Source organism: Haliotis asinina, chromosome 1 (genome assembly GCF_037392515.1).
Source record: "Haliotis asinina isolate JCU_RB_2024 chromosome 1, JCU_Hal_asi_v2, whole genome shotgun sequence".
Taxonomy (NCBI): Eukaryota; Metazoa; Mollusca; class Gastropoda; order Lepetellida; family Haliotidae; genus Haliotis; species Haliotis asinina.
The window spans coordinates 54,235,028-54,255,736 of record NC_090280.1 but is presented as its reverse complement, the minus strand read 5'-3'; the positions used below and the strand labels follow the sequence as shown (position 1 = coordinate 54,255,736).

Genomic DNA, 20,709 nt, shown 5'->3' with positions numbered 1-20,709 from the left:
AGAAATTCTGTGACTTAATGCAGTTATTGATCTGACCATACTATGTCATATTTGGTATTTTCATGATTTTCAGCTACACCTTTTGTTGTTTAATCACACGACTTCGTACATCATTTAATAATTCCAATATTCTGACTTTGAAATACATAGTTACATTGTTCTCTGTGACCTCTCAGAAGAGAGAGAGACATTCTAGATTTATTCAAATTAGGGTTATTGTTATGCATTTCAGACAGATAGAGGTGTCTTGTGGAATTTGCATGTTATAATAGAATAATATTTATCTCCAATTCTAAAATACAAAGAGCTCGTGGATGTAAACTTAAATCTAATCCAGGTACCTTTCTTCGTTAATCTTCAACTTCAGTGCTACCAACACTTTTCGCTGTTTTCTATCTGTTAAAATGGTAGCGAATATACATTTAAACTGTCGATACGTGTTGTATCTCGAACTGTTTTATACAGCACTGTTATCTAAGACTGATGATACGTATCGGTTGCCACTTGTTTAAACGGTTTACGAAATGAAACTTCATTGCCAACACACTACACAGTCCATGATGTCAAGTTCATGTGAAACAATATAGTGCGTGCAGAAGATGCATAGGTCTGGTATCCACAGTTATCATAGTACATATGCGTAAGATTTATCATTGTGCATATGCCTGATATCCACAAACATCATAGTACAAAAATATATCATACCCTTTCATAGGGATTTTATCATTGTGCGCATGCCTGATATTAACAGGTATCGGGGACATACGCATATTACATGCTTTCTTGTGGATTTTATCACTGTGCATTTCTACAACTTTAAGTTTTAACTATACACAATCACTTTCAGTGTGTGGGTAACAACGTCGAGAAATTTAGACGGTTTAGAAGGTTTAGACTGGAATTATTTGATATATACTGTATAATTATATATTTTACACAGCTCGATAGACGTCCATCTCTTGAAAGTGCCACAACATATGCCTTGTCCAGATATACTGTCAGGACCCAAGCATCCGCCGTTCAGAGGTAATGGGTTAATTCTGTAACTCTGTTACTTCATCAGATACAACTGGAACATCAACTGCATTAACAAGTGTTACACGTGAATAATGAGCAGTTATGGATGTGATCATCCGTTTTACGAGGAACATAAAAACGCCATATTTGCATATATAAGAACATATGAGAGCGTGTGACATTGGTATGACCTTGGTTTGATGTTTGTGGTGAAATGCAAGTTCACGTCATGTGTCACACCAACCACATTCGGAACAGTATCTTAATGGTCTCGTGTTCACGCAAGCAAGTATAGATAGTTCAACTGCCACATCGACTCAAACCCTGGTTGTCCATGTTAAATCAGTCTGAGCTGTCTCAATTTGTTGGTGAAGTGTATTTGGGAATGAAACCTGGCTTTGAATAATTATTATTTATTAATGGTCAATGACAATACTGACTGTCGGTGTAGGAAATTACAAGCCTGCCATATGATTTTGCAGTGCAAAGTCTATGACTCCGAATGGCCGCACTGAACAGCGTTCCATCCATACCAGTTGAAAAGTGACAGCAAAGCGGACAGGAGCCGTGATGTATTATGAGCATGCCATTGTTTCGAATTCCCAACCTTCCTTTTACCCTTGAAGAACGGAGTTAAAACTGGTCTTCAGTGGCCCATACCTGTCCTAGTTGTCCATTAACGGGATCGGGTGGTCAGGCTTGCTGACCTGGGTGACGCATGCCATCATATCACATCATATAGATTCGTTACTCATGATGTTGGTCACTGGATTGTCTGATCCAGACTTGTTATTACAGGCCGCCGCCAAATGGATAGAATATTGTTGAATGTGGTGTAAAACCAGCTCAGTCTCCCAGTCGAGTTTACCAGTGCAGTTGCATCGTCCTGGACACGATCAGTCTCTAATTTATGTCTCGAGAGTAATAAAATAATTACTGCAACCGATAACGTTACTGCCGAGAAGGGGAATCCCGAACAGTGCACCAGGGATGGTAAATGGTGGAGCAGTTTTAACACAGGGATGTATCAAGTCAAAATTCTTAGAAACCCTTGATTGTAAAGTTATGCTGTCTAGACGGACGTAGATCGATACTCGTGATATCAGTCACTTGGTTCAAGTCCATGCTTACTTTTCCTTTGCAAACATCCGCCCTATAGTTACCATCACTGATCCATGAGTAGTTAGTTGTTATCTTCAAAGTCCGTACGTCATGACATTAGCCTGGAAGCTAAATTACTGCCTGGTTTCCGGGCGTCATGTTGTCTGTTGGTCCATATCAGCATTATCATTAACTTCCTGGGAGTGAAAGTGGTATTAGGTATTATGGTGGTAGTGGTATATGTGGCAGCTTTTGATGAAGCATCTTTCTCAAAATGACCTGTAATTATAGTCTGGGCCGCTGGTCACATTACTTATGAATATGGTCCAGCTGTGAAGTCATGAACGACATGTTTAATGACACTGGGCTTCACCACTAGTTTTGCATAGATATAAAGAGGTAATCAAATCGTCATTGTCCTGTTCTAATAAAAACTCTCAGTATGATTGTGATGATATAGTGTTAAAAAGTTGCAATGAAATCATCAGAGTGTGATGTTTAAATAACTTTTATCAGTCGCATTCTGACATGAATCTTTGATATGTTGCAGCGTTGTAAAGATGAGAAAAAATCATCAGCGTGTCTTGTTTTAACTAATTAGTAGCACTGACATGTCAAAACATTCTTACATCTATCAGTGTATGACATACTTTGTGATCTTGCATATTGAGTTCACAAAATGTGTTTGTGAGAATTATATTGCCGGCATGAAGTTTTAATCGCCATCACATGAGCACATAACTTCATCGGAATATGCTTACAAACATTGTCGTTGCTGGTGAATTATACATAATTTAGTGAATACACTTCACCTTTGGGGATATCATCGTATATAATATATAGTATATTTGGGAGGCACTTTGTAAGTAATGTAAAGATTCCAGTGCTTTGGGGACTTGAAAACCATCCTGGTTTCGAAAACACATTCTTAGACTCAGCACACCAGTCAGCGATCTCACCCTAATAACTTCCAGAAAATGGCCTGATAACTGGCACAGATTATAGTGCCCTATTAGGTTAGATCGCTGACCTATGTTATACTTTATTTGTTATTATGCTGTATATTCTATTTTGTGCATTGCGTGAGGATTTAACTTGCGTCCAGACTCGGCGAGACGCCTGAGAGATTTCATCTGCAGTTGTCGGCCTTGGTCGCACATCACCGAGCCTCCTCTGAATCTCGTCCCAAAAGTGTTATATTGGGTTTAAGTGTGGACTGAGGGCAGGCCATTGAAGAGTTTGTTTGCCATGTTGACGGAGGAAGTCGCTAGCTGCTCTTGCAGTATGGGGACGCACGTTGTCCTGATGGAGGACGTGGTTTTCATGAGGACTAAGATGTGGTACGGTGAAGGGTCTTAGAGCTTGATCAATGTAGCTGTTACACCATTTCCTCTATCAGGACCAATAGGGCCTAGTTTGTGATTGAGAGCAACAGCACCCCACACCATTATGCTCGGACCTCCCCACGAGTCTCTTTCCAGGACACAATCATCTGCAAAACGCTCCCCGCGTTGTCGCCACACACTCACTCTGCCTTCGACCATCGAGACCAGTTCACCCCTACCGGTGACGCTAATTCCGATGACGTGTGGCCCACTGAAGACACACATGGCGATGTCGGACATTGAGGATGGCCCCCAGTACATCTGACGTTTCTTTGCCTCAAACGCCTCCGCGCTGTGACTGCGCTGATTGGTCTCTGATGATTGCCAATGGTTGTCCGTGCAGTTTCCGTAGCCCTAGCTGAACGATTTTGCAGGTGATGACGGACAATCTGCCGATTTTGCCTCAACGTTGTCACCGGCACTGTGAGAACGGTCGGGTGTGCTGCCAGTGGCTTGGACTCGTTGCTGCAGGCGATGTATTATTCGAACAGAATATTTGTTTCCAACATGTCTTGCAGTCTGGCCAGCATTCAGTCTGCCTAAACCTTGATCGACCTGATCTCTTAATAATCGTGGCATGTCGCTACCGTCGAACAGTGATTCGGTGTATGTTCGGTGGCACTTCTTACAGGGACAACGCCTCGGGATGCTCGTGCATTGTCATTTTCATGAATCACGCACAAAAACCTCTTCCCATCATTACTTCAGTAACAGCGTTTTGACGAGATGTTTTTGTATCAAATACAGAATCTGAAGCAAAATTTGCTTGAACACTGGCTACGAACCAGGTCTTGCTAACAAAAAAATGTGAAAAATAATTCAAATTATGATGAAACATATCTGGCAACATTTTTTTGAAATAAAAATTAAGATGAAACGTATCTGGCAACATTTTATGAAATTGAAATTAAGATGAAACATATCTGGCAACATTTTTGAGTAGAGTGATATTCCTGTAGCGGTTCTGTATATACCGTGGGCGAATATCTTGCGTATTCTATGTTACACATAGTGGGTGAATATCTTGGATATTATGTATAGTAATTGAATATCTTGCGTATTCTATATTACACGTAGTGGGTGAATAAGTTGTGTACATGTATTCTATGATATACATAGAGGGTGAATATCTGTTGTTATACACAATGGGCACCGTTGTATAATTCAACTTACGCTGTAAAACTATACCATTCAAAAGAGTATGGAATATTGGATTTACAAGAATGAAAAAATGCAAATGCTGAAGCCAAGGAGGAAGGAGATGATGAAGAATGATTAAGGGAAAACATGGCAGTTTATTGCATTCTTTTGGAAACGTTTCATCCGTATGGATATATGTCACTTTTCATATGTATTGGCACTGACTAGTGGTATGCTGGCAAAATGAAATATCCTTTACTTTTAGGGAATGGCATAACTAGCCAGTCTTGAGTGTTCGCACAACGTTGCATTTCCATTCAGTTCCGCTGACATTACCCATGACATGTCAACACAACGAAGTGTATGTTGTGATGACCAGAACGCCGCCGACGTCAACGTTTTGTGCTTTCATCTGACAGTTATGACAGGTTAGGATGAAATAGTGTTAGACAAAAAAAAAAGAATGTATTTCACGAGTTTTACCTCAACTGGGAATAATGGAACACGCTAACCTTACGTCATGTATCTAAATGGAAAACAACCATTTGCTTCATCTCATTATGCAACTGGGACATATGGTGTTCTGCGCATGATATAACTTCATAGCAACCCAGCACATGAATTAGTTATATGTCGTTCGTTTTACACAGAGTATTCGTTTTGAGTTTAAGACGCAATGCATTCTTACTGGATTTGTATAGGGAGGTTTAACCATTTATTAATCCTGAGACATGAAAATGTACGTAAAAAATCAAATATGAACACTCTCCGATAGCAAATGATATAACATTCTATTTTCACGAATGTACGTTCGAGCTTGGAGTGAGTGAGTATTGTTTTACAATATTAATATTAGCAATATTAACGCAATATCACGGCGGGGTACACCAGGAATGGGCTTTCACATATTGTGCCCATTTTGGGAATCGAACCCGGACGCTTTTACATTAGGCTACCCCACCGACCCTTCCGGCTTAGAGTAGAAACAACACTTACTTATGTTTAATGACCCATGGCGAACCTACTGGTAAATAGACCTCGGACTCCGTGGTATCCTGGATTACTACTTTAGATACTCATTTGTCACACACACACAAGTCTCGAATACATCACAAACATGAATCAAACCATGTAAATACCAGCACTAGCCATTTCCAATACAGTGGAATCTGTCTATTATGGACTGACCTAGGTCCGACTCACTTGTCAAGATTGCAAAGCAGTCAGGATTAGAGAACTTTTGTCCGTTACAATGACAGTGAATCTGATACACATACGGTATACTTCGGCTATAACGAACTCAGAGGGAACACAAATGTTAGTTCGATATTCGATCCGACGAACTCACTCATCAACACAGATGTAACGATCTGTTTCTGTCATGGTCACTATCCTCATATTTTTTTAACGAAAAAAAATATGTGTTTTACCTGAGTGTGTTACAACTGACGTTTGCTATTTCGGCTAAAAGATACAACAAGTGGCCAGGACAAAAACACTTCGTTGTAACCGTAGTCTGTTATTGCACGCATTTCGGCTAAAAACATAGTAAGTGGCCTTAACAGAAACTGTTCGTTTTAATCGCTGAGGACAAACAGTTCGTAAAACCGTTGTTCGACATATGCATTTCCATTACGTACTGGAAGTGCCCAAGAAAATCCAGTTTGGAATGCGCGTTAGTTACAAATAGACGTAGTTAACAGAACTCGATGTGTCAAACAAACTGTATTGAAAATTACAAGTCAGCTCTGTCGTGTCCTATGTCACAATCCAGTGATTAACAGCATGAAAATCGATCTACGCAACTGGCATACGATGACATATGTCAGTTTGATCGGCGATCCTTGCCACCCGATCCCGTTAGCCGTACCTTACGACAAGTATGGGTTACTGAATGGCGGTTACAGAGTACTATGAAAGACACACGTGTAATACGTTTTCTCTACTTTTAATTGCTAACACCGAGTGACCACCACTGTCACTAGTATAAATGTCCAGGGTTTTAGATTCTTTTGAAGATACATCTGCAATGCAATTTTACACTTCATTTTCCTTTACATCAGAAACATCGCTCATAAGGTCAAATTATAAAGCTGTCTTGGCGCCATAGCCATACAACCATAACTCATCACATACATACACTCAGTTTATAGGTTTATAAAGCCACGTGTCAGTCTCAGGACAATGCATTCAATGTGGAGCTGACGTAGATGGTGACGATCCCTCTAACAGTTAGAATTGTTATTGGAAACTTATCAAGGGTGTCTGTCATATCTGAAAAGCGAAAAAAGGCATAATGTCACTGAAGAGACAGGGCGAGGGGAACAAAAACAAGCCTCGAGGGTACATGAGCCCATGGACCCCGAGGGACCAGTGAATAACGTATTCATCTGACCGAACTCCTGAATTTTAATTCTTCTGAATGTGAGGCGAATCGTTTCGTCGCCATTGTGCAGACGACACAAGGAAAACAAATTTAGAGTTATCTCCCTTAATTCACTTTCAATCGCAAAACATCGGTAATTTCCGTGCATCATGCGTGATTCAAAGTTATATAAAGAATATATAAAGAAGAGATAAAGAAGTACTACCATGAAGAACCAAATGCGTTCGGTATTTCCAGCGGTGTACATTGAAAAAAAACTACATCGCCTGTAAGCGTGCATCCTCTTCCCACAGAGGCTACTTTTCATATCTTCCTACGAACCTCTGTTCTAATACGGCCATATTTCGCGGTTTTCATAATATCCCCTAGCGGCAGAAAAATGGTAGCAGATTTATCTCCCTTTTTTCTGTTCAATCAGAACACGTGTTACATCGAATTAGATTCAACTTGACCAATGCAAGCAATGTGGAGAAACAAAAAAAACCCCAAAACATTTGAGTATCGCGCTCGAGAAGAGGTTCTAGTTTTCACGATGCATCCGGAAATTACCGAGATCTTGCGAACGATCACTTTTGAAACAAGGTAGCTGGTTGCACTGCTAAATCTGATTGCCTCCAATCACGAGTCTTGAATACTCGCACCATGAAAGGGGTCGTATTAGAACACAGGTTACGTAGGAAGATGTGACAAGTACCCACTGTGGGAAGAGAATGGTAAGCGTGGTACATTGAAAGCAGTTTCATTTGCTGTTCATTTAGTCTGCCTATGATTGACGGTTATTGACAAGATATATTGTCTTTTCTATATGAATAGTGCGGTTGTATATAGCACCGTGTATGGATACAGATTAATCTAATGGGGAAAACTACTTCTTGGATACACTAACCAGTAGCAGGTTCCGTTGCATTGAGGATATCCAATTTCAGACATTTTCTGGCAAGATAAGGACTGGCAGACCGAAAGGCTTCTCTCTCTGAAGTGGTCATCGCAATGTCTGATGTCATCGCAAATTGGCCAATTTCTAGAGTCTCGTTCAACCTCTGTTTCTGAGTAAAAGAATAAACAGAAAAAGAATTGAGAAAAATAATTTAATATACAAATGGCACAGGGATGCGAATCTTCCAAAAGTATTAACAGATTATTGTTTATACTTAATTTCATAAGATTCTGTCGTCAGGTGAACACTTTCCTATGAATGTTCAAAACGTCGACGTCGTCATCGTCGTCGTCGTCATCATCATCATCATCATCATCATCATCATCATCGCCAGCTCCAGTCCAAAAGTAAGAATGAAAAGTTAAACAGTGTAAATTTATGTTTTTCGCTAGCCTCTTAAAACAATATAAAAGTTTCAAATAACACACAAAATATTAACCACAAAATCAATATATATGATTAATCAAAATCACCGATCACCCTCCTCACCTTCCTGGCCAGTACGTCATTCATGGTGGTATTGAAGTCGTCGGTTATGTTTCCTGGTAGGACGATGCACTTCCGGCTGCCGGACACGTAGGCCTTAGTCACCACCAAGTCCTGTAGGATGTAAATTATTTCTTCCATATATTCAACACTTTGATAAAACAGCAAACATTTGAGTACAGCCCTGCAAAGTTTTACCACCCCACAGAGCAACAGTGGACAGTTGGAGGTCGAAGTCGTCAGGTAGATATGCCCTTGTTTTCTCCTAATCGATAATATAAGACCTGTTGGAATTAGTAAATGAAAAGTAGCCTACTGTCATAGACATAAGTGAATAAACGTAAATGACACTTAGTGTGTAACACCACGAAACCTATTTTAATATACCTGATAATGAACATTTTTCGGTCAGCTTTTTAAAATGTTACTCATTCCAATATGGCTGGAAAGAATTATTCAGACCTCACTAAAGACAGCTTGAGTTTATGAGTTCCTTGGGTAAACTGATGCCATTTAAGTTATAATTAGTTTGGGACTAGCGTTGTGCTAATAAGGGTATTGTCCTCCAACAAGTATATATTCCTTATTTTCAGTTTGTAAGAATGAACAGTCTAAACCATGGTCGTTATAATTTTCACAAATTGATTGGTTCACATAAATCAATCAATCTTTATTTCAGTACTAAAAAGGCCGCAAGCCTGTAGTACATTTAGAGTTTACATGAGTACATAAAACTCATTTATAAAGTCTTTTCTGTAGCACTACTTTGTCTTAGTCTCATAGCAAAGTAGATGTACATTGATTCTGTAATAGTGATGCGGTTGTATCTGTTAATAGTGAAATTAATATTCTTACACTTGGATGCTTGTAAAAGTACGGTTTTAGGGTAGTTTGTTCGTAGAGTCGTATAAACAGAACAGACTGGAAGGAAATGCTGTTTACTCTCAACAGTATTCATAACACACAATTGACATATTCTATTTTCTCTTTGTATAGTTGTATACCTGCTAGTTTCAATGAATAATTCATGGGAAGAGCAATGGAAACGAGAGAGAGCTATACGAATGTTTTTAGAGTCAACTTTTGCTAAATAGTCCTCAAAATGTATGCCAGATTTCTATTGATTATAGTTTATGCATCTTGTGGATAGATGTAGTGATTCCAACCAAGACTGAAAAAACATATCTTCCATTCTCTGTGTAAATGATAATTTTTATGATGATAAAGTTTGTGTGTAACTGAACACTGTGATCAGACCACACATAAGTTTTGTACATCATCTCTCTAATATCAGTCACCCAATTTCTTCTCCCAATTTCGTCATACAATTTCATCATATCAGAACATTTTTCCGGGAACCCATTGCGCCTCATATTCAGTAGTCTTACCCAATACTTTATGACTTTAATGGAAGAGTTTGTAAACATAGGGAATCTACGTAAGTCTCCGTAGACCATCATATTACACGTGTTCGGTTTTACCCCAAGATTTTTGTTCTGTATGCATATGAATGAACTCTTTCAATACTGTCATATTGTTGCAGTCCCCATATTTCAGAGTCATCGAATACTTTAAAGGATGTGTTAAAGTACATCTGAATGGTTCAGATAATTCATGCTTATTCCTTATACACATGTTAACATTTGTGTATATGCTCTTCAACATTTTATGCATTTTACTACTAAGACCGTGCAAATGTAGAAGCATTGTCCACATCACACATCTGGTTGACACACAGTTACATAACTGAAATACTCACGTATGTCACCGTGTCCAAATTGCATATGTCGATGCTCATGCTGCTGATCACTGGATTGTCTGGTCCAGACTAGATTATTTACAGAACGCCTTCATGAAGCTGGAATATTGCCGAGTGAGGCTAACTACAGCGCCAGTTGGATTGCGCAACAGAGAGAAAATGATTAGTCTTCTTTTATGCGAGCAAAACGAGCAAAGATTAGCAACATCAGATCGTTCTTCCATTTCCTCTGCTTGACTCCGGTTCAACGGAAAGAAGCAGCACGAATGAGCACAAATTTAAAAGAAATACCATGTTGCCTAAGTTTATTATGAAACTATTCGAGCTCAGTTGTCATCCTTATTGATGGAATTTCCATAACATTTATTCTTCATAAAAACACTTCTGACGTAGTGGGCGAACGGACACATAATTCAACAAGTGTGTTTAGATTTACCATCCCTTGTACCGTCATTCCGTCCATACCACAAGTGGGGCTTAAAGTGTGGAATAAAATATACTTCACGTAAGTAATTATTAAATATACGATTAGAAATCTGAGAGCACTAGCCACTGAGGAAATGTGTGTCTGTGTACCCGATGGTGGCGATATTCTGTTTTGATTATAAAAATATTTTTCGAACCGAAGCGAGGGAAGTACGTTGCCAATCTTTGCTCGCTTCGCTCGCACATAAGAAGACTGGTCATTTTCTCTCTCTTGCGCAACCCTATTTGCGATGCAGTTTGCCTGTGGTTGAACAAACTAACCAACCACCCAATGCTCTGACGTACTCACACTGTTGTAGTCGATGTAGGAGTAGGATCGGGTGATGTTGAACGCCGTCAGTCTTCTGTCAGAGGATCGGAAGAATATTCTCTCTTTAGACTTCAAAATGGCGGCCGCTTCTTTAACAGTTACGTTTGTGTCTAGGTCACGTGACCATCTGCTCCTTAAAACCTGTGCTCGGCGTCGCTGCAAATACATATACACCTTTAACACATAATATTCAAATAAATAATGCATTCACTGAAAAAGACAAGAACTGTCTATTCTTTCATTCTCCATACCCCGAGATACCAGATGCACGGGGATAATTACCAACTGAAGAGCGACATCCCTTATATTTTGCACACGCACTCACGCATGCTCGCACGTATGCACGCAGGGACAGAAAGATAGAGAGTGAGAGAGAGAGAGAGAGAGATACACGGACACACACATACACACATACCCATTCATCATTCATCCATGCATACATACATACACACACACACACATACAAAAAGCTTCTTGAAAGAGAGCAATAGAGAGAGACATAGAGACATAGAGACATACATACATACATACATACATACATACATACATACATACATACATACATACATACATACATACATACATACATACATACATACATACATACATACATACAATTTTTTACCTGTCGCCGTGTTTGACCTTGAGCCATACAGCTGCACAAGGCAAGCCCCAAAATAAAGACCAGCGTTTCAGTGACCCTCATGTTGGTGTTTGGTGATGGCTCCAATTCAACACTGAGCCCGTGTTAACATTTATAACGCCCGGGCTGGACAAAGGCGTTTGTTTCGATGACCAGAGGGCAGTTATGTCACTGACGGAACAGACGCAGAAGATTGGTCAAAGGCTCCCGTGACGTCAGTTGTGTTTACGTGAACATTGATTAATGTGTGCGCGTGGTGTGAGTCAGGTTCAGGTATATCCGTCATCTTGTGTGACATGTTCCAAATCGGATTGTTTGTACTAAGCAAACAAATGGCTGATGTTTACGGAAAAAGACAAGATCGTAAACTCCTACTGGTATTGGACATAACAAATACAAATTGATCTGTACGCTATATACACATCAACTTCTTCTCCACGATTTTATGTGAGAAAACAGTTAATCATGAGCAGGACTTGAACAAGTACTAATTTTTTAAGACATCATTGTACACGTGAAACACGCGAAGAGTGACAGAATATTATTCAATTTGAATATAGAATATATCAAGCCATACAAAAATGACCATGGTAATTACAACTGTACATGTGTCTCTTCTTTAAGTGGCAGTTTAGAAGTTGGTATGATGAGTATAGAGACTTTTATGGATTGTATATCCATACAAGTGTTCATCCTCAAGAACTGTGTCTATTGTATCATTCCGACTAAATCGTTAACATCGTTTATTGATCATTATCAAATAGTGACGCCAATACGTACTCGCCAAAAGTATTAATTATTGCAATAATTCCCCTGTACTGATGTTAGAACTGTGGCGATATATCGTAGTATCGATAATCGTGAAACTTTATTGGATGATAAATGTATCGATACTTTTTTTCGTATCGTGATACGTTGATACTAAAAATTGTTAGTTTTCACTAGAAATTGACGGTAATGTCAAACTTCACACTGTTACTTGATATGAAAATATACATTTATAAAGAAAATAACGAAAGATAGCATATCGCGATGTGAATCGAATCGTATCGTATCGTATTGTTCCAAGATGTCGCGATACGTATCGTATGGAGAATTTTCTGTATCATCACACGTCTAACTGATATAGAGGAAATATTGTAAAAGCACGCATGTCCTTTTACTGCTGAGAGTAGGAAAGCTATTTCTACAAGCATATCCAGATTATGCCTTGGGCCTCCAACACTGGGACGACTTTATCCTGTTAGACAATACGTCGCGTAATTTCTTTGTATGATTGACACGATCACACATTGTCAGTCTCGACATCAATCACGAGCAGAATACGTAGCTGGAGGATTTACGGATTGCGCAACGTGTCAAACAAATGGCCGACATTTTAGTGATATGCCGCGTACTGACAATATGACAATATCGTGGAGAGAGAGAGAGAGAGAGAGAGAGAGAGAGAGAGAGAGAGAGAGAGAGAGAGAGAGAGAGAGAGAGAGAGAGAGAAACACACACACAGAGAGAGAGAGAGAGAGAGATTCACATCATCGCGGATAAGGTTTTAAAAATAGATTTATTGGCGTGATTTTTCAGTTTCGATATCCATAGTGGTGTAACGTTTGAAGATTGATTGGTTGTTGCGATAGTTAGTAGAGAGTTATATACAGACATACACATATAACTCACACTCAATACTCACAACACAGAAACAAACCCATTCCACACCTACACCCACACCTACACCTACACCTACACCTACACCCACACATACACATACACACCCACAATAAAACTCACCATGCATAAATCACCCCACCCCACCTCTCCCTAACTCCACCCACCGATCGCGACCCACACATAGCGCATGGAGACACCCCACGCCCATGCATTCTGAGTTACATTAAGAAGGATACAAAATTATAATTTTGAATTGAACTTAGGTTAGTATTATGAACATTTGTTCTTTTTCCATCCGTAAAAACTTATTTATCATTATTGAACAACTGACAAAACGGTAACCCATCTCCGCATTCATCAATGTGTTTCCTTACATTTATATATAGCAAGATAAAATCTTTAAATCTTTGCTGTCTGTGTATAGTGACAAGGCCATTTAGATGCATTCCAGTTCCTTCAATATAATGTTCACCACGTCCCGCACATGTTAAAACATTTATAATATTGTTGCTGTGACAGAACATGTTGGTTCATGATTCTAAATGACATTGTGTATTGATCACTTTTCGTGGGAGCCGTGCCAACGTACACTTATCAGAAGGGAGGTCTCGCCTACCAGTTGTCAGGCTTCCACTTTGTGAAACCTGCGGTGGATGAGAGGGTTAGGCGGCTGGCTTTCTGTGTTAGGTGCCTGACTTTGAGGGTGTCAGTTCGAATAACACTAGGACTCAAACCAACAAAAGCATTAGAATTTGTACTTATTAAAGAGAGCGTAATCCCAAATATAACCACTTTAGAAATGGCCTTGTCTATTTAGTTTCAGCTTTTGTCAGAAATATTCGGCAAAACCTCAAATCGGCTGACAGTGTTTGACAACTTAACAACTGAGAATGTCTAGGACTCCAGTCCTGCCCCACAACGAATACACGAAACTTTTAAGATTTCTGTCTCATACGTGTCTCACGTAAAGCAATTGGGTTTGTTCATACATTGTCTCTGCTCATCCAGCAGTGAATGGTTACCTGGTGGGATAAGTCATATAACGGTTAACCTTTTTGCGCCTTCTGGCAGCTTGGGTTATGCGGGGTAATAATGCTTCAAAGATTAGGGATATTACCTGTTTATCATTATTGAATGTCTTCGACAAAACGTTTCAACTTTTTCTCTGAAGGTATTCAATGACCTGAGATGGATCTGGTAAAGGTGTACATCGCCGTGCTTCTGCCTCTGGTTGTGTACTGTGTGTGTGAACCCGGGCTTCAGGCCTGTGAGTGGGAGTCTTGGAGTGTGTGGAGCTCCTGCACCAGAACCTGTGCTGGGGTGAGAACTAGAACACGGAAGATGTGCTGTGGAGTTCATGTTCCAGATTGTATCGGTAAATGCCACCGACCCAACACGTCTGTGGAGACAGAGCCATGTGCGACTCAATGCCCCAATGGTGGTAGCTTTATCGATGGCTACTGTCACTGTCCTCCTCTCAAATATGGAATTTGTTGTGAACGAGGTGAGAGTTGTAGGATAATAATTCAGGTTTTCGAATTACCTTGGAGTATAGGTCTCATGTCACCTAGCCCCGTGTTTTACTAACACAGATCTTGAGATCTTATGCTGCTCGAAAAGGGCATTGCAATAAAGATAATCACTGCTTGCTACCCTTCTTCGTTATGACTTCACGAATGTTTTCGTCAGTAAATATCTTTCATGACAAATCATGATACATAAAGAGTAGTGCGGGTTGAAAATTTGTATACCAGTTTAATTCATGACATGTTTTACAGACGAGACGGCTGCGTCAGGTGACTGTGCCCGGCACTGCACGTGGACCAACTGGTTCTCCTGGGGAGACTGCAACACAGACTGTGGGTGTGGAACACGGACCAGGAAAAGATGGCGCTGCTGTCAACATGAGTTGAACACGTCTAAGTGTATACAGGATTGCAACTTCCGAGAGAACAATACCGAGAAGAGGGTCTGCACCAAACAGTGCACTAGCTATGGTAAGAGCTGGAAGAGGTAAAATGGCAATTTTCAGCAATCCATAGAGTCAAAATTTCCATGAAAGTGCATATACGATGCTTTTGGAAAGTAGTCGAATGGAACACAATTTTGGGATTACCGCGGACTTTATATGATAGAATGTATAGAGGATTGCAACTTTCGGAACAGCGAGAAGAGTCTGCGTTGAACAGTGCATCGGGAATGGTTAGGGTTAGGACCTTACTTTGAGCTCGTTGTAAATGAGAAATGTCATATATACACGGTTGCGATCAACATGAACATTTGGTTGAAACTTTCCACAACGCCACACTGCGGAGGAAGTATCTAGAACACAGAACGCCGTGAAGGCCCGGGAAGGGCCTATTTCGAATACTTGCCTTCAGTAACAAATGCTGGTCACTGGTAATAGGCGACTAGCGGGATCGGGTGGTCAGACACGCTGACTTAGTTGACACAATAGTAATCGGGTCCCAGTTGTGCGGATCGACTAGGGAAGTCGACTGAGTGACCAGTCAATTGAGAGATCAGTAAAAAAATGTGTCATTGAGCTTGTGACATAACGTGTTACGTCATGTTTGTGACGTCATTTGATTTATGCACATTCAACGAAATTTGGTTAACTTTGATGATTTGTGGAAATAAAAAAAGCATTGTTTATTAATTTTATAAAGTATGAATGACATTGTATGTTAAATGGGTTATCACACTTGTGTGTTTGGGGATATCCTGCATTAGGAATAAAAGCGACGAATTTGGCTCACCAAGACTCCCTAAATACAATGTGTAGCCCAAATGCAGGATATTAACCATCCCAAAACACATTCGGGTCATAACCCACATATCTTCACGTAGATCAGAGTCAGACTTGCCAACTTTGTTCCTGGAACGCCTGGCAACAGTGGAACAGTTGCAGCCAGACATGTGGCGGAGGACAGAGGTCGAGGTCGAGGTCACCCTGTTGCTGTGAAGGCCAAACCATTAAGGACTGTCTGATTGATTGTCGGATGTCGGAGAATGACTCAGTTCAATCCGAGAAGTGCAGTGAAGTTTGTTTCAATAATGCAAACTTCTCAAGCAGCATTTGCCACTGTGGACAAGGATACTCTGGATCTTGCTGCACTGATGGTAGGGTGATTCTTTGTCTCTTGATTCTAAGCATCATGCAACACCTGGTCATGTTGCTAATGTCATAGACAGCATCCCAGATGTATAGTACACGAATAATTGTCATTGGTACAAAATGAATTCAGACGGTGTCATGAACCACACAAGAGCAAGGGAGAGTCAGAATACACTTCCTTCATAGTGTGCACGTTATAAATTCCTTTCATCATGGCTGTTTCTCATAAAAATTGTGAATGAGACAAATCTTAATTTATTGCTGCTGAGTGCGGCGTAAAACTAAAGTCTCTCACTCACTTATTTCATTTCAGAGGTAACACATGACAACTGTGCAAAATGCACGTGGGGTGAGTGGGGACAGTGGGGACCTTGCAATGACTCCAAGAACGGGGAGGTGACGAGAAGGAGATCCCTCTGCTGTCGTGTGGGACAGAAGGAGAAGGAGTGTTACGCCCATTGTAAGCGAGAGGGACACGAAAGTGTCGGCGTGAAACAATGTGACCTGTTGGTAGTGAAAGGTAGGTCAAATGTGAAACAGTTAAGTGTAATAACGCCAGACACTGTCAGACATATCACGGTCGTGTCAGATGGCACATGAGAGAATGGGTTAGTATAATGATCAAATCGTCAACATGTCATGCTGAAGACCAGGGTTTGATTCCCCACATGTGTACAGTGAGTGACGCCCACTTCACATGATTTAAAATATTAAGTAAAATCACACTCACTCACTCACTCACTCACTCACTCACTCACTCACTCACTTACTCACTCACTCACTCAGATGGCACAGTTTCCGTGTCGGACACCGTCTTAGTAAATACCACTACCATTCAAGAACATGTCAACAGCGATCATCTGAACTTCTTGAAAGGCATTTAAATGTTGGACGGACAATGTGTACTTCAGGACGTACTGGTATATTATTTATTGTGATGTACAAACTGGTTTCAGATTCATCCCAAATTCACTTCATGTACACAATCAGCGCCTCTGTCGCATCCATTGTCCTCACGTCGCTTGTCTGGTAGGTATGATACTGCCATGTGTACCTTGCCGAGTGAGAGAGTGAGTGAGTGAAATGTGTATGTCCACTGTTCGAGTGCGACTATATTCCGGCACTAGATCCATGTGTGTAAGTGAGTGAGTGAGGAGGGCTGGTGGGTGGGTGGGCTTTACACATTCTACCCATGTACCCATGGCCATCTCGCGCGGGATTTGCGAGTGAATGACACATTATTCAATTCTAATATGTACTTACTAAATCAACAATACCCCCCAAATTTATAACACTTCACCAAATGTCTATGTCCATTGTACAATTCCGACTAAATCGAAATCGTAAGCATAATTGTTTATTAACTGCAGATATAGATAATGTCACCTGCGCAGACACTGTAGCTATTACAAACCTCACAACTGATTTCAATCCAAACAAAGCCTCCAAGTCTACAAGCACAGATACAGAGGATCATACTCACTACAATAGAAAGCTAAGAGAAAGTCAATAGAAGCAATACCTCAGGTTAAAGTGAAACATAAGAGATGCTGTTATAGAAAATGTCAATATCCTTTTTCAGGACTGCTGCTTATTGCAGAATCAGAAACAGGAAGTGCAGAGGACCATCAGACCAGCAAACGGCTTCTGATGTCACATATTCAGCAGAAATGGACAACTATACCAGCCTCCGTTTCGACCAGAGAGACGCAGATAGCAACGTCAACCAGAATACGTGCAGCAACAATGAGGCATGTGAGAACGTGTATGAAGACTTACAGAACCTGGTTATGTAATGAGCCCATTTTTTGGATCCCTTGTCAGAACATAGCTTAAATATTGCTAAAATAGACGTGAAAAGCAAAGAAAAAGAAAAAGAAAAAAAACCCCAAAAAACAAAAAACAACAACAACAACAAAAAAAAAAAACAACAAAAAAACACAGAAAAACTGACGGTAAGTTTAGCCCTTCAGGATGCTTTGGGGCCAAAGATATCTACTGTTAGGAACAAACATTGTAATTTGGAGATGCTTCCGTGGTAGGTACTATGAGTCGTCATTTTCAAAGGGAGGCAACTTTAGTCTGTGCAACTTCATGTGTGTTTAGATTGTCCGGCCTGGTTGTTTCGTAACATGACTACAAAATAGACCGCAGTGGAAGCACAAAAGAAAATCCTGTTAAACTGTATTTAATGTAATTAACACCACAACGGTCTTTATCTGCAAGTAAAAGCAGTGAAACAAATCCCACTGAACGGCTATCTTAATATGACATTTGTGGGCTGGTTGCAAAAGCGAGGCTACAGCCAGGAAAAGCTGACTTAGTGAGTATGTTTTTGCTCCGACTTTTGCAATATTCAAGCAATATCACCGCTGAGGACACCAGAAACTGGCTTTGAACATTGCACGCAAGTAGGGAATCGAATCGATGCTATGGGCAAACGCTTTAACCATTAGGCTACCCCAACATTCAGAAAGGAAGGGGAAATTAGTTGAAACACATTTATGTAAGATAAAATAAAGTTTACAGTCACAGTATTACGTATAGAACACGAAATCAAAATAAGGTGCTTGGGATTGGAATAACATACTGTCGTTAAAAGATTTTTTTCTTTTATTTCAGTTTCTTTTCGATATTTCGTTTCGATACGTTGTATCTTTTTTAATGTAGATTGCAGAATCTTATGTGTATTTGTCAGCGTCTCTGTAAATATAGAGCAACATGTTCCTCAGTTCTATTAAAAATGAACGTTAGTCTTTCAGAACCCGCACCTTGTGACCCGCATCGTACCCGAACCAGCAACATATATATCTTTGCTTTTGAGATGCCTTTGTTCACTCCCGTTTACGATTTGTCTTTTACATTTGTTATGCTGTTGGTGTTGCCTACTTGTTAGGTTATTTTAAACAAAAAGGAATCTTATTATTTCCCTTAGAAGGATTTGCGTCATTGCTTGAGAGATATATATCATGTGATCAAGTATAGTGTAAACTACGCAGAGTATGAGACGTGTATGATCAATAGACATTTCCTTCAGAGACAAGCCGGAAGTCAAGAAGCGTGTCTTCGGAAAAACTGATTGTTTCTTACAAAGGTTCGTGACTGCCTTGTGTGTTTGTTTTGAGGACTAAAGAAGGGGAAGAAAGATCCCTAAAATATCATAACAAACAATGAGCAGGCTGTTATCAGAACAATTTGCACCATTTTCACCGATCTTTTGATAGCTGAACAGGCAGAAGAGGTCAAGTAACAATTGTTTAACATAAAGATACATTTTTGGTTTGTATTCAGCTCGATATATTTCAACATTCACCACGTTATGATATTTGCATACATATATATTTTATAATCCCTTTCATTAAAGGTTTTATTTTTGCATTTGAATTTTTGATATCCACCCACCATGTTTGCATGTAAATATCTTTTAGGAAGTTACCTTTGTAATGTAAACCTTTCATTAAAGGTTTATTGTATAGTTGAGGAAGGATCCGGTTAGAATTGATCTTCACCGATCCATGATTGTCGTAAGACTTGTCTTGCTGACTTGGTTGACATATATCATCGTATCCCAGTTGTGTAGATCGATTGTACTATATAACACCGTGGTTACAAATGAAACCCCGTCATTATAACTGCTCATTTCGATCTTTAATTACCTTAAATCGACCTTTTTGTCAACAGTGCACAATTCTCAGCCGCAAACGAAATTTCAATCAATCAGAGCGGCGCGTCTCCGTGACGTAATAGTGGGTGTAGAAATGAGGGTCAGTGCAGTATTCATCTACATTTCAGGGGTTAAACTATTTCGTTTACAGGTTTGTACAAACCTGAAATCGCGAAAGCTGTTGAAAAAAATAAAAGCTATATGTTCTCAGAATCTACTATCATTTAGTTTTGTCTCCTGCTTTGTCTAGTTTTCGAGTTACAACCCTTGTTTTCATAGACGATTCTGTCAAAATCACTTGGTGTTGCTAGGTTGTAATTCGTGTTAGGTGGCATAAATATACACGTTATTTGTCATCATTCACTTGATGCTCAGTTAATGAATTTCTAACAGGTATAATTAGTGGTAACGCCACTTAGATTACCCGACAAAGGCCCCCATTTGGCATTTCTTTTGCCTGGATCGATCAAAGGATTAACCGATAACACGCTTATTGATTAATTTGTTTGATGGGGATTTAAATGGGGGATTTGTCAAAAGGTAGTGTTTATGTATGTACATTTACTAATCTACACTGAATACACTCTGTCGTGTCTGTGTCTATGTTAAACA

The 20,709-nt window shown here is 39.9% G+C and overlaps 2 protein-coding genes across 2 annotated transcripts; one reads left to right on the top strand and one right to left on the bottom strand.

The window, feature by feature from the left end:
* Window positions 1-4,384: 4,384 nt before the first annotated feature.
* Window positions 4,385-11,866, bottom strand: LOC137280960 (uncharacterized). Its single transcript, XM_067812139.1, has 5 exons — window positions 11,633-11,866; window positions 10,987-11,163; window positions 8,456-8,566; window positions 7,916-8,075; window positions 4,385-6,917 (listed from the first exon to the last, which is right to left on the bottom strand). The coding sequence occupies exons 1-5, from the start codon at window positions 11,711-11,713 to the stop codon at window positions 6,820-6,822; spliced, it is 627 nt and encodes a 208-aa protein (XP_067668240.1). The 5' UTR covers window positions 11,714-11,866; the 3' UTR covers window positions 4,385-6,819.
* A 2,637-nt stretch (window positions 11,867-14,503) lies between these two features.
* LOC137280951 (A disintegrin and metalloproteinase with thrombospondin motifs adt-2-like) lies at window positions 14,504-17,466 on the top strand. Its single transcript, XM_067812131.1, has 5 exons — window positions 14,504-14,819; window positions 15,094-15,312; window positions 16,166-16,438; window positions 16,747-16,953; window positions 17,390-17,466. The coding sequence occupies exons 1-5, from the start codon at window positions 14,504-14,506 to the stop codon at window positions 17,464-17,466; spliced, it is 1,092 nt and encodes a 363-aa protein (XP_067668232.1).
* Window positions 17,467-20,709: the final 3,243 nt, after the last annotated feature.